Below are 13,354 nucleotides of genomic sequence, written 5' to 3'. Positions count from 1 at the left end.
TCCTTCCTTCCTTCTTCATTTCCTTCCTCCTTCCTTCCTTCTTCACTACCATCCTTCCTTCCTCCCTTCCTTTACTTCCTTCCTTCCTTCCTTCTTCATTTCCTTTCTGCCTCTCTGCCTTCCTTCTTCACTACCATCCTTCCTTCCTTATTCACTTCCTTCACTCCCTTCCTTCCTTCCTTCCTTCTTCATTTCCTTTCTACCTCTCTGCCTTCCTTCTTCACTACCATTTTTCCTTCCTTCCTTCCTCCTTCCTTCTTCACTACCATCCTTCCTTCCTTCCTTCCTTCCTTCCTTCCTTCTTCATTTCCTTTCTGCTTCTCTGCCTTCCTTCTTCACTGCCATCCTTCCTTCCTCCCTTCCTTCACTTCCTTCCTTCCTTCCTTCTTCATTTCCTTTCTGCCTCTCTGCCTTCCTTCTTCACTACCATCCTTCCTTCCTCCCTTCCTTTACTTCCTTCTTCACCTCCATCTTTTTTTCCTTCTTCACTACCTTCCTTCCTTCCTTCCTTTCCTTTCTGCTTCTCTGCTTTCCTTCTTCACTACCATCCTTCCTTCCTCCCTTCCTTTACTTCCTTCTTCACCTCCATCTTTTTTCCCTTCTTCACTACCTTCCTTCCTTCCTTCCTTTCCTTTCTGCTTCTCTGCTTTCCTTCTTCACTACCATCCTTCCTTCCTCCCTTCCTTTACTTCCTTCCTTCCTTCCTTCCTTCTTCATTTCCTTTCTGCCTCTCTGCCTTCCTTCTTCACTACCATTCTTCCTTCCTCCCTTCCTTTACTTCCTTCCTTCCTTCCTTCTTCATTTCCTTTCTGCCTCTCTGCTTTCCTTCTTCACTACCATCCTTCCTTCCTCCCTTCCTTTACTTCCTTCCTTCCTTCCTTCCTTCCTTCCTTCTTCATTTCCTTTCTGCCTTTTTGCCTTCCTTCTTCACTACCATTCTTCCTTCCTCCCTTCCTTTACTTCCTTCCTTCCTTCCTTCTTCATTTCCTTTCTGCCTCTCTGCCTTCCTTCTTCACTACCATTCTTCCTTCCTGCCTTCCTTTACTTCCTTCCTTCCTTCCTTCTTCATTTCCTTTCTGCTTCTCTGCCTTCCTTCTTCACTACCATCCTTCCTTCCTCCCTTCCTTTACTCCCTTCCTTTACTTCCTTCCTTCTTCATTTCCTTTCTGCTTCTCTGCCTTCCTTCTTCACTACCATCCTTCCTTCCTCCCTTCCTTTACTCCCTTCCTTTACTTCCTTCCTTCTTCATTTCCTTTCTGCCTCTCTGCCTTCCTTCTTCACTACCATCCTTCCTTCCTTCCTCCCTTCCTTTACTTCCTTCCTTCTTCATTTCCTTTCTGCCTCTCTGCCTTCCTTCTTCACTACCATCCTTCCTTCCTTCCTCCCTTCCTTTAATTCCTTCCTTCTTCATTTCCTTTCTGCCTCTCTGCCTTCCTTCTTCACTACCATCCTTCCTTCCTCCCTTCCTTTACTTCCTTCTTCACCTCCATCTTTTTTCCCTTCTTCACTACCATCCTTCCTTCCTCCCTTCCTTTACTTCCTTCCTTCCTTCCTTCCTTCCTTCCTTCTGTCCTTCCTTCCTTCCTTCCTTCCTTCCTTCTTCATTTCCTTTCTGCCTCTCTGCCTTCCTTCTTCACTACCATCCTTCCTTCCTCCCTTCCTTTACTTCCTTCTTCACTACCATCTTTCCTTCCTCCCTTCCTTTACTTCCTTCTTCACTACCATCCTTCCTTCCTCCCTTCCTTTCCTTCCTTCCTTCCTTCCTTCCTTCTTCATTTCCTTTCTGCTTCTCTGCCTTCCTTCTTCACTACCATCCTTCCTCCCTTCCTTTCCTTCCTTCCTTCTTCATTTCCTTTCTGCCTCTCTGCCTTCCTTCTTCACTACCATCCTTCCTTATCTGGACATTAAATCATCATATATAACACTGCTGTTTACACTTCTTGGCAGGTGTCATCTACATAAAGTAAAATGATCTAAATCCCAACTATGTTACTGTGTATTTCATCAGAAGTGAAGCAACATTTTGACTTTATTACAATCATCAAAAAGCTGTGGAAGTATTTTAATGTAAAAACCTGATGATGCTCACTTTGTTGTCCCCACAGTGAATTAATACACATATTTGATCTATAATGTCTTCCTTCTGCCTATATTTCATGGCCTAACGTGCGTTTTTTTATAATCCCACAGTTTTTTGTTAACCCTGTAACCTCTAACCCATGATTAATTTTTTATTTAGCACCGAAATTAAGCGTTTCTTCTCTGATTTATATTTAAAGATTAAGTAACGTTCGGTTTAAGCCACAGCGCCCCCACGCTTCAATGGTGAGGCGGAGAACTGCATGAAGGCCGGCATCTTTATTAAATTGAAATTGCGATAATTTCCCTCGTGCACAAATCATGCATTAAAAACAGCCTAATTTTACACATGATTCATGGTTATGACAGTCAAGAAAGAACAAAAAGGAAATGCATGGGAAAAAACAGCATTTTGTCAATTTAGAGACCCCCCCCCCAGAAAAAATTCAATTGAAAATCATGTTTTCAGGGAAGCTCATGTGTCATTAAGGGGGACTGAGACCCCCCCTGGCTCCCCCGTAGTTCGCACCCTGTGTTCATGGTATTAACACACAGGAAGCTTCCTTCTGAAAATGTGGTTTTATTCAGATTTTAAAAAGGTGAAATTGACACATTTGACAGGAGCCTCGTGTGTGAGGAGGATAAACATTTCAGGAGGTAATAAATCAGAAGAAGAAGAGTCAGAAACCTTCAATCAAACCAACATTAAATGAACAAATTCAACCTGTTTTCTCCTTCTTTAGCTGTGGAAAACAAGCTGTAACATCCGGGGTACGAGCGCAGTACGTTGGAACGGGTAGTCAGCGCGCGCGCGCTTCTTTTGCCGCGTGAACGCGGCGGAGCTGAAGAGCGGAAGTCGTCACCAGAGCGGTTAGACACGCGCAGTCTCCGCCCTACTGCTTCCTCTTTTACTGTGGCAGTGAGCGAGACACCATGAAGGCGTCCGGCACAGTACGTAAAACCTTTAATTTATCCACAACGGGCGCGTGTACACGGCCGCTGAGGGCAAATATGATCATGTAAGGTTGAGATAGTTTGATTCGCGCGTTAAAGTGTGTAAAAAAACCAGGTTGAAGTGAGAATCCGACTGTTTTTCGTGCCGATGCTTGTGCGGCTACAACATGGCGGCCGTGGCACCATGTGCACGGTGGGGCGCTGTGAGTTAAAGTTAGTGTCCTGACAGAAAGTGGAGTTATTCAGTTAAATAATTAGATCAGAAAATATCTCTGCACACTAGGAAGAACATTTTCTGTAGATCGGTTAGCTTGTTCAGGGTTAAGCTAATCCAACGTGGGTTTTAACCCGGGTTAACAAGCTGTTTCTAATTATTTGGCCTGCTTGATTATAGTGCCGATGTTGACATCTGTATATAGAGATTAACCCAGCTTGATACCTCGGTGTGAAAATGATTCACTTTTTCGGTGTCCCTGGTTCTTTCAGAACATCATCTTTTCCTTACAGGCTTCTGCACACGTCTTAGATCTGTTGCAGGCTTTATTGTGGACGGTGTTCAAACATGATACTCCACTCCAACGCAAAGTTTTAGCATAAAAATCACTTCTGCTCATGTTCCAGATTGTGGAAATAAAACATTCACAGCTTTGGTTTGGGGTTATAACCCCACGAAGGTGCACCCAAACCCAAAGGTCTCACCTCTCTCCGTGGTGAGATTTTGTCTGGCGTGCGGACAGAAAACTGAACCTTGTCGCCTTTCTCTGATGCTGCCGTGCCGTTGAAAGTGAATTCAAGGTCCAACAGGTCCACCTTCTGTCCTCAGAGAGCTGGTTTTTCTCTGACATGTGTGATTTCTGCCTGCAGCTTCGGGAGTACAAAGTCATTGGGCGTCTGCTGCCCTCTGTCAAGAACCCCAACCCCCCCCTGTACCGCATGAGGATCTTCGCCCCCAACCATGTCGTGGCCAAGTCCCGCTTCTGGTACTTCGTCTCCCAGCTGAGGAAGATGAAGAAGGCTTCCGGGGAGATCGTCTACTGTGGCCTGGTAGGTTTGGAGACGAGGGGGGAGTTTTTAACCAGGAAAATCTGTATTTAAATTAACAAAAATGAGTTTTTAACCAGGAAAATCCATCTTTAAATGAACAAAAAAGAGTTTTTAACCAGGAAAATCCGTCTTTAAATGAACCAAAATGAGATTTTAACCAGGAAAATCAGTCTTTAAATTAACCAAAATGAGTTTTTAACCAGGAAAATCCATCTTTAAATGAACAAAAAAGTTTTTAACCAGGAAAATCCATCTTTAAATGAACCAAAACCTCTCTAAACGAGTCATAACTGCAGAACCTCTGTGTTCTCGTGGCTAACCGCTCAGTGTTTGCCGCTTCTCTTCAGGTCCACGAGAAGACGCCTCTGAAGGTGAAGAACTTTGGCATCTGGCTGCGCTACGACTCTCGCAGCGGCACCCACAACATGTACAGAGAGTACAGGGACCTGACCACCTCTGGAGCCGTCACCCAGTGCTGTGAGTATCAGCCGGAACCGCCTCACGGGTTTACTTCCACTGCACAGGAAGCAGAAGCCTCAGAGCTTCCAGCTCCTCCACCTTTCTGGTCCGGTTCAGATCCACGAAGGTGCACCCAAACCCAAAGGTCTCACCTCTCTCCGTGGTGAGATTTTGTCTGGCGTGCGGACAGAAAACAGAACCTTGTCGCCTTTCTCTGATGCTGCCGTGCCGTTGAAAGTGAATTCAAGGTCCAACAGGTCCACCTTCTGTCCTCAGAGAGCTGCTATTTCTGTCTGACTTATGCCTGCAGCTCAGGGCACAAAGTTCAGGCTGATGGTAGCAGCTCCTCCAGCTTTCCTGCTTAAGTTCTGTTTCCCCTCTAAGCTCGTTGGGTAGATGTTGGTCCGGTTTAGGTCTGTGGAGCTTTTTCTTGTCTGAGTTAGTCTTCGTCAGTTCAACACATTTAAAAGGAAAACTTTAGATTTACAGAACAGCAGAAAAATAAAAGCCAGACTCCTGATAAGCCTCATTTCTTCCTGAAACCTTTAAAGTGTCCTGATCAACAGTTCTGCAGCTTTCTGAAACCTTTAAAGTGTCCTGATCAACAGTTCTGCAGCTTTCTGTAACCTTTAAAGTGTCCTGATCAATAGTTCTGCAGCTTTCTGAAACCTTTAAAGTGTCCTGATCAATAGTTCTGCAGCTTTCTGAAACCTTTAAAGTGTCCTGATCAACAGTTCTGCAGCTTTCTGTAACCTTTAAAGTGTCCTGATCAATAGTTCTGCAGCTTTATGAAACCTTTAAAGTGTCCTGATCAATAGTTCTGCAGCTTTCTGTAACCTTTAAAGTGTCCTGATCAACAGTTCTGCAGCTTTCTGTAACCTTTAAAGTGTCCTGATCAACAGTTCTGCAGCTTTCTGAAACCTTTAAAGTGTCCTGATCAACAGTTCTGCAGCTTTCTGAAACCTTTAAAGTGTCCTGATCAACAGTTCTGCAGCTTTCTGTAACCTTTAAAGTGTCCTGATCAACAGTTCTGCAGCTTTCTGTAACCTTTAAAGTGTCCTGATCAATAGTTCTGCAGCTTTCTGAAACCTTTAAAGTGTCCTGATCAACAGTTCTGCAGCTTTCTGTAACCTTTAAAGTGTCCTGATCAACAGTTCTGCAGCTTTCTGAAACCTTTAAAGTGTCCTGATCAACAGTTCTGCAGCTTTCTGTAACCTTTAAAGTGTCCTGATCAACAGTTCTGCAGCTTTCTGAAACCTTTAAAGTGTCCTGATCAACAGTTCTGCAGCTTTCTGAATCCTTTAAATTGTCCTGATCAACAGTTCTGCAGCTTTCTGAAACCTTTAAAGTGTCCTGATCAATAGTTGTGCAGCTTTCTGAAGCGCTTTCAGTTTTTCTTTGGACATTTTCTGCTTTTTCCCTCATCTTCAGTCCTTGTTCCTGAGCATTTTCAGTGTTTTTTCTTTGTTCAGCCACTTAACTCTGACCTTTGAACCCTTCAGGCAGAAAAAAGGCTCCTAACTCAAGGGATGAACCAGTGTTGTGTCGACACAGAACAGACAACTTAGCAAAGAAGCCATTTTAAACTGGATCTTTAGGCACTTTGTCACAAAGACACATCATTTGTTCCCATTTCTTTAGCTGCATCTATGAAAAACAGCAAAGAAAACACAGTTTGACAGACAGAAAATAGGATTTCTGCAGCAACAAGGTGATTCCCAAAGAGCTATTAGCTGAAAACTTGGCATATCTCAGCATGGTGTGCAGTGAGTCCTTAAAACATTTGAGGAAACTGGACAAGTGGAGGACAAAAGAAGAAGTGTCAGGCCTAAAAAACTATCTCCAGCAGATGAACAGGATCTGAAAGTGATGTCCTTAAGAAAGAGGAAAAAATCCAGCTGTGACCTGACAGGACCTGAGAGATGCATCTGGACCTTCAGCTGATCCATCTACTGTTGGCCCAAGCCTCATCAGAAATGGTCTCCATGGAAGGGTGGCTGTCAAGAAGCCGTTCTTAAGGAAGGGAAACAGGGAGAAAAGGCTGAGCTGTGCCAAATGACACAAGAAGTGGACTGAAAATCAGTGGCAACAGGTCTTATGGAGGGATGAATCCTCCCCAGAGCCCGGACCTCAACATTATTGAAGCAGTGTGGGATCATCTGACAGAGAACGGAACAAAAGGCAGCCCACATCCAAAGAAGAGCTTTGGGATGTCCTTCAAGAAGCCTGGAGAACTATTCCTGAAGACTCCTTAAAGAAATGACAGAAAGCTTGTCTCAGAGGGTTCAGGCTGTGTTGGAGAATAAAGGAGCTCAGACCAGAGATTCACTTTAAAGCTGCTGAGAACTGATAAAAAACTCTGTTTCTGCCTCAGATTCTGGGTTTAGGTTCATGTTTCTATATAAAATATAAAGAAGTGGGGCTGGATCAGGACTTTATGACAGACTTATCTGTGACATGTGCAGCAGCATCAGGATGGTTTTGGTTAACCGGAGCTTCTGATGAGCTGTGAACAGACTTATTGAACCTGAATAAGACCTTAAACGGCTCATCTGTGATTATTAACTGCAGACAGATGTTTGACTTCTTCTGTTTCTGTCCTGAAGTTTCAGAAGGAGTTGCCTTGTGAGCCAGCAGGTGGCGCTCTGCAGTCAGAAACTTATTCTCTGTGAAATAAGTTCATATTTGATAGAAAAGTGGAGGAAACTGTTAATCCAATCCATCCAAAGAGGGAAACCAGCAGCTCTGAGGAGCACTTTGGTTGTTTTTGGACACAGAAAGTTGTTTTTGAGCTTTTTAATGAAGTATTTAGTTGCTCCGCCTCTTTGACTCCCCGATGGACCTCAGTCGGTCCTCTGAAAGCGTCCGTTCTGCGTCTTTTCATCAGACGAATGACATGTTTGCATCCTGACGACACGGGGCGGTTTCTAATAAAAGACTCGGCTGCTCTCTCTTTCAGATCGGGACATGGGAGCTCGCCATCGTGCCCGTGCCCACTCCATCCAGATCATGAAGGTTCAGGTCATCGCTGCCAACAAATGTCGCCGACCTGCCATCAAGCAGTTCCACGTGAGTCTCTCCTCCTTCAGCGCCACCCTGTGTGCATTTGGGCGGGTCTCTCTCTGGGCTGCCGCCACATCCGTCAGCTCCAGTTCAAAAACCCGCCAGATCAGCTGCCAGGTTCCTCTTCCAGGTTTCCAGCTGCCATCTTGAAACCTGGCGGTTCTGAAACTGGCGACAGATTGTCATCAGGTGTTGTGCTCGTTAATTTCACCTTCACGGTTTTTAATTTGAGACGTTTTCTTTCCAGGACTCCAAGATCAAGTTCCCTCTGCCTCACCGGGTCCTGCGCCGCCAGCACAAACCCCGCTTCACCACCAAGAGACCAAACACCTTCTTCTAAAGAGAGTTTTTCATTTTGTGCGGGAAACGATGACAATAAACCAATAGAAAACAAGCCGTCTCATCTCTGTTTGATTTAAGGATGCAGAAGGTTTTTATTTCAGCCTCCAAGCAGAAGGCGACATGTTGGAGGTCTGACGTGGGTCCAGTTTATCACAGGAAGAAGAATGAAAAGGCTGAAAATGAAAGCAGATTCACCTCCTCAGAGGAGGAGGAAGTGATGCTGTAATTATTATAAATGATGTTAAACTGAAAGCCTGTTTTAAGCTCTCAAAGGGAGTGAAATCTGGCTACGGCATGAAGCAGACGAAGCATTAAATCCCCTCTAAAGTCACCCGAGCCCAAAATATCAGAGCGGTTCGGTTCTGTTTTACTCTGGAACCTTAAAAAGATCAAATGTTGTTCAACTCAGACAAACTAAATGGCTGAAAACATCAAAATGACGGGGCTGTGACAGGATGAAGGCGTTTGATGTGGCGTAAAGTCCATAAGAAGAGTTTAAGAAACAAACTAAGCTCTGATGGGGGTCAAATATTCTACAAAAAGGGGTTTAATTACTTTGAATGAACATGTTTCAGAGAGGCTAAATTATCTGTTTTATACAGTATTTCTGCACAATATGGTGGTTCATAATGTGGTCGTTTTGTGTCTCTTTGTAGTTGTTTTGTGTCTCTTTGTGGTAGTTTTGTGTCAGCCTCCAAGAAGAAGGCGACATGTTGGAGGGCTGACGTGGGTCCAGTTTATCACAGGAAGAAGAATGAAAAGGCTGAAAATGAAAGCAGATTCACTTCCTCAGAGGAGGAGGAAGTGATGCTGTAATTATTATAAATGATGTTAAACTGAAAGCCTGTTTTAAGCTCTCAAAGGGAGTGAAATCTGGCTACGGCATGAAGCAGACGAAGCATTAAATCCCCCCTAAAGTCACCCGAGCCCAAAATATCAGAGCGGTTCGGTTCTGTTTTACTCTGAAACCTTAAAAAGATCAAATGTTGTTCAACTCAGACAAACTAAATGGCTGAAAACATCAAAATGACGAAGCTGTCACATGATGAAGGCGTTTGATGTGGCGTAAAGTCCATAAGAAGAGTTTCAGAAACAAACTAAGCTCTGATGGGGTTCAAATATTCTACAAAAAGGGAGTTTAATTACTTTGAATGAACATGTTGTTTCAGAGAGGCTAAATTATCTATTTTATACAGTATTTCTGCACAATATGGTGGTTCATAATGTGGTTGTTTTGTGTCTTTTTGTGGTCATTTTATGACTCTTTGTAGATGTGCCTAAAAGAACACGCCCCCCCTCTGTTCATTGAACTCCACTGGTTGCCCTTAGCCGCCCGCATCAGATTCAAGTCCCTGATGTTAGCTACAAAGAGCTTAATGGAACGGCTCCATCTACTTGAATGCTCTTGCAAAGGCTTCTGTCCCAACTGGGTCCCTCCGTTGGTCCCAGGATTGTCGTCTAGCAGCTCCTACACCACGCCTAAGACAATCCAAACTCTGTTCATGTGTCGTCCCACGATGGTGGAATGACCTACCGAGCGCTACCAGAACAGGGGCGTCCCTGTCTATCTTCAAGAAGCTCCTGAAAACCCAGCTCTTCAGAGAGCATCTCCTATCCCAGCACTTACCTTGTACTTCCCTCCCCCCTCTATCTCTGCACTTTATCTTTCTGCTCTTCCTTCTATGCCTGCACCCTATCTCTACTCTGTCCCCTCTGACAGAGTCGGACTCCTGGGTTCCTTCTATGGAGCTTATTGTTAGCTTTTTATAGAGCTGTTATATCTTCATTTGTAAGTCACTTTGGATAAAAGCGTCTGATAAATACAGAAACATTTCCGGGAGTTTATCCAATTCCAGATCTTTATTCTTTCATCATTTTTCAGACTTATGTGGTGCTGTGGCTTAGTTGGTCAAAGTGCCTGTCTAGTAAACAGGAGATCCTGGGTTCAAATCCCAGCAGTACCTGTGGTCCTGTTAAGCTAACTATGACTTAGCATATAAAACAGGTCTTTATCAGAGTTCTACTTTACATTGGTTCTCTTAATTAAATGATGAACATCATGATTATTATGAGTCTGTTCTTTAGTCAGACTTGATAAAAATGTTTTTAGAAATCAGAATTAGTTTTGGGATGTTTTGTGTCTCTTTGTGGTCGTTTTGTCTCTCTTTGTGGTAATTTTGTGTCTCTTTGTGGTAATTTTGTGTCTCTGTGGTCATTTTGTGTCTCTTTGTGGTAATTTTGTGTTTCTCTGTGGTTGTTTTGTCTCTCTTTGTAGTCGTTTTGTGTCTCTTTGTGGTAGTTTTGTCTCTCTTTGTGGTCATTTTGTGTCTGTCTGTGGTTGTTTTGTGTCTTTTTGTGGTCGTTTTGTGTCTCTTTGTTATCGTTTTGTGTGTATTTGTAGTTGTTGTGTCTCTTTGTGGTAGTTTTGTGTCTCTTTGTAGTTGTTATGTGTCTCTTTGTGGTCGTTTTGTGTCTCTTTGTGGTCGTTTTGTGTCTCTTTGTGGTTGTTTTGTGTCTCTTTGTAGTGGTTTTGTGTCTCTGTGGTTGTTTTGTTTCTCTTTCTGGTATTTTTTTGTCTCTTTGTGGTCGTTTTGTGTCTCTTTGTGGTACTTTTATGTCTCTTTGTGGTCGTTTTGTGTCTCTGTGGTCGTTTTGTGTCTCTTTGTGGTACTTTTATGTCTCTTTGTGATAGTTTTGTGTCAGCCTCCAAGCAGAAGGCGACATGTTGGAGGTCTGACGTGGGTCCAGTTTATCACAGGAAGAAGAATGAAAAGGCTGAAAATGAAAGCAGATTCACCTCCTGAGAGGAGGAGGAAGTGATGCTGTAATTATTATAAATGATGTTAAACTGAAAGCCTGTTTTAAGCTCTCAAAGGGAGCGAAATCTGGCTACGGCATGAAGCAGACGAAGCATTAAATCCCCCCTAAAGTCACCCGAGCCCAAAATATCAGAGCGGTTCGGTTCTGTTTTACTCTGGAACCTTAAACGGATCAAATGTTGTTCAACTCAGACAAACTAAATGGCTGAAAACATCAAAATGACGGCGCTGTGACAGGATGAAGGCGTTTGATGTGGCGTAAAGTCCATAAGAAGAGTTTAAGAAACAAACTAAGCTCTGATGGGGGTCAAATATTCTACAAAAAGGAGTTTAATTACTTTGAATGAACATGTTGTTACAGAGAGGCTAAATTATCTATTTTATACAGTATTTCTGCACAATATGGTGGTTCATAATGTGGTCGTTTTGTGGTCATTTTATGTGTCCTTGGGGTCATTTTATGTCTCTTTGTAGATGTGCCTAAAAGAACACGCCCCCCCTGTGTTCATTGAGCTCCTCTGGCTGCCCTTAGCTGCCCGCATCAGGTTCAAGTCCCTGATGTTAGCTACAAAGAGCTTAATGGAACGGCTCCATCTGCTTGAATGCTCTTGCAAAGGCTTCTGTCCCAACTGGGTCCCTCCGTTGGTCCCAGGATTGTCGTCTAGCAGCTCCTACACCACGCCTAAGACAATCCAAACTCTGTTCATGTGTCGTCCCACGATGGTGGAATGACCTACCGAGCGCTACCAGAACAGGGGCGTCCCTGTCTATCTTCAAGAAGCTCCTGAAAACCCAGCTCTTCAGAGAGCATCTCCTATCCCAGCACTTACCTTGTACTTCCCTCCCCCCTCTATCTCTGCTCTTTATCTTTCTGCTCTTCCTTCTATGCCTGCACCCTATCTCTACTCTGTCCCCTCTGACAGAGTCGGACTCCTGGGTTCCTTCTATGTAGTTTATTGTTAGCTTTTTATAGAGCTGTTATATCTTCATTTGTAAGTCGCTTTGGATAAAAGCGTCTGATAAATACAGAAACATTTCCGGGAGTGGATCCAGTTCACGATCTTTATTCTTTCATCATTTTTATGACTTATGTGGCGCTGTGGCTTAGTTGGTCAAAGTGCCTGTCTTGTAAACAGGAGATCCTGGGTTCAAATCCCAGCAGTGCCTTTGGTCCTTTTAAGCTAACTATGACTTAGCATATAAAACAGGTCATTATCAGGGTTCTACTTTACATTGGTTCTCTTAATTAAATGATGAACCTTTAAATGATGAACATCATGGTTATTATCAGTCTGTTCTTTAGTCAGACTTGATAAAAATGTTTTTAGAAATCAGAATTAGTTTTGGGATGTTTTGTGTCTCTTTGTGGTCGTTTTGTCTCTCTTTGTGGTAATTTTGTGTCTCTTTGTGGTTGTTTTGTGTCTCTGGATGTTTTGTGTCTCTTTCTGGTAATTTTGTGTCTCTCTGTGGTTGTTTTGTCTCTCTTTGTAGTCGTTTTGTGTCTCTCTGTGGTTGTTTTGTGTCTCTGTGGTCGTTTTGTGTCTCTCTGTCGTCATTTTGTGTCTCTTTATGGTCGTTTTGTGTATCTGAATGTTTTGTGTCTCTTTGTGGTAGTTTTGTCTCTCTTTGTGGTCATTTTGTGTCTGTCTGTGGTTGTTCTGTGTCTCTCTGTGGTCGTTTGGTGTCTCTGTGGTCATTTTATGTCTCTCTGTGGTCGTTTTGTGTCTCTGTGGTCATTTTATGTCTCTCTGTGGTCGTTTTGTGTCTCTGTGGTCATTTTATGTGTCTCTAGGGTCGTTTTGTGTCTTTTTGTGGTCGTTTTGTCTCTTGTGGTCATTTTGTGTCTCTTTGTTATCTTTTTGTGTGTCTTTGTAGTTGTTGTGTCTCTTTGTGGTAGTTTTCTGTCTCTTTGTGGTTGCTATGTGTCTCTTTGTGGTCGTTTTGTGTCTCTTTGTGGTCGTTTTGTGTCTCTGGATGTTTTGTTCCTCTCTGTGGTTGTTTTGTGTCTCTGTGGTCATTTTATGTGTCTCTGTGGTCGTTTTGAGTCTTTTTGTGGTCGTTTTGTCTCTTGTGGTCATTTTGTGTCTCTTTGTGGTTTTTTTGTGTCTCTTTGTAGTTGTTTTGTGTCTCTTTGTGGTTGTTTTGTGTGTCTTTGTGGTTGTTTTGTGTGTCTTTGTGATCGTTTTGTGTCTCTTTGTTATCGTTTTGTGTGTATTTGTAGTTGTTGTGTCTCTTTGTGGTAGTTTTGTGTCTCTTTGTAGTTGTTATGTGTCTCTTTGTGGTCGTTTTGTGTCTCTTTGTGGTCGTTTTGTGTCTCTTTGTGGTTGTTTTGTTTCTCTTTCTGGTAATTTTTTGTCTCTTTGTGGTCGTTTTGTGTCTCTTTGTGGTTGTTTTGTGTGTCTTTGTGATCGTTTTGTGTCTCTTTGTTATCGTTTTGTGTGTATTTGTAGTTGTTGTGTCTCTTTGTGGTAGTTTTGTGTCTCTTTGTAGTTGTTATGTGTCTCTTTGTGGTCGTTTTGTGTCTCTTTGTGGTCGTTTTGTGTCTCTGGATGTTTTGTTCCTCTCTGTGGTTGTTTTGTGTCTCTTTCTGGTAA

The 13,354-nt window shown here is 43.1% G+C and overlaps 1 protein-coding gene and 4 non-coding genes across 5 annotated transcripts; all 5 read left to right on the top strand.

Annotated features, from left to right (window-relative positions):
• Nucleotides 1-2,920: 2,920 nt before the first annotated feature.
• On the top strand, nucleotides 2,921-7,993 carry rpl18a (ribosomal protein L18a). Its single transcript, XM_072377458.1, has 5 exons — nucleotides 2,921-3,030; nucleotides 3,898-4,077; nucleotides 4,425-4,554; nucleotides 7,496-7,605; nucleotides 7,847-7,993. Exons 1-5 carry the CDS (start codon nucleotides 3,013-3,015, stop codon nucleotides 7,937-7,939), a joined length of 531 nt encoding a protein of 176 aa, XP_072233559.1. The 5' UTR covers nucleotides 2,921-3,012; the 3' UTR covers nucleotides 7,940-7,993.
• On the top strand, nucleotides 3,707-3,839 carry LOC140283554 (small nucleolar RNA SNORA68). Its single transcript, XR_011910149.1, has one exon. It is a non-coding gene; the product is annotated as a small nucleolar RNA SNORA68 (small nucleolar RNA).
• LOC140283555 (small nucleolar RNA SNORA68) lies at nucleotides 4,663-4,795 on the top strand. The gene has a single exon (XR_011910150.1). It is a non-coding gene; the product is annotated as a small nucleolar RNA SNORA68 (small nucleolar RNA).
• A 1,838-nt stretch (nucleotides 7,994-9,831) lies between the features above and the next one.
• trnat-agu (transfer RNA threonine (anticodon AGU)) lies at nucleotides 9,832-9,905 on the top strand. Its single transcript has one exon. It is a non-coding gene; the product is annotated as a tRNA-Thr (tRNA).
• Nucleotides 9,906-11,853: 1,948 nt separating this feature from the next.
• On the top strand, nucleotides 11,854-11,927 carry trnat-ugu (transfer RNA threonine (anticodon UGU)). Its single transcript has one exon. It is a non-coding gene; the product is annotated as a tRNA-Thr (tRNA).
• Nucleotides 11,928-13,354: the final 1,427 nt, after the last annotated feature.

The sequence above is a fragment of the Leuresthes tenuis genome, unplaced genomic scaffold (genome assembly GCF_036924035.1).
Source record: "Leuresthes tenuis unplaced genomic scaffold, fLeuTen1.0.hap1 SCAF_23, whole genome shotgun sequence".
Lineage (NCBI taxonomy): Eukaryota > Metazoa > Chordata > Actinopteri > Atheriniformes > Atherinopsidae > Leuresthes > Leuresthes tenuis.
The sequence above is the reverse complement of the archived record's forward strand: the minus strand, read 5'-3'. Positions and strand labels throughout refer to the sequence as shown.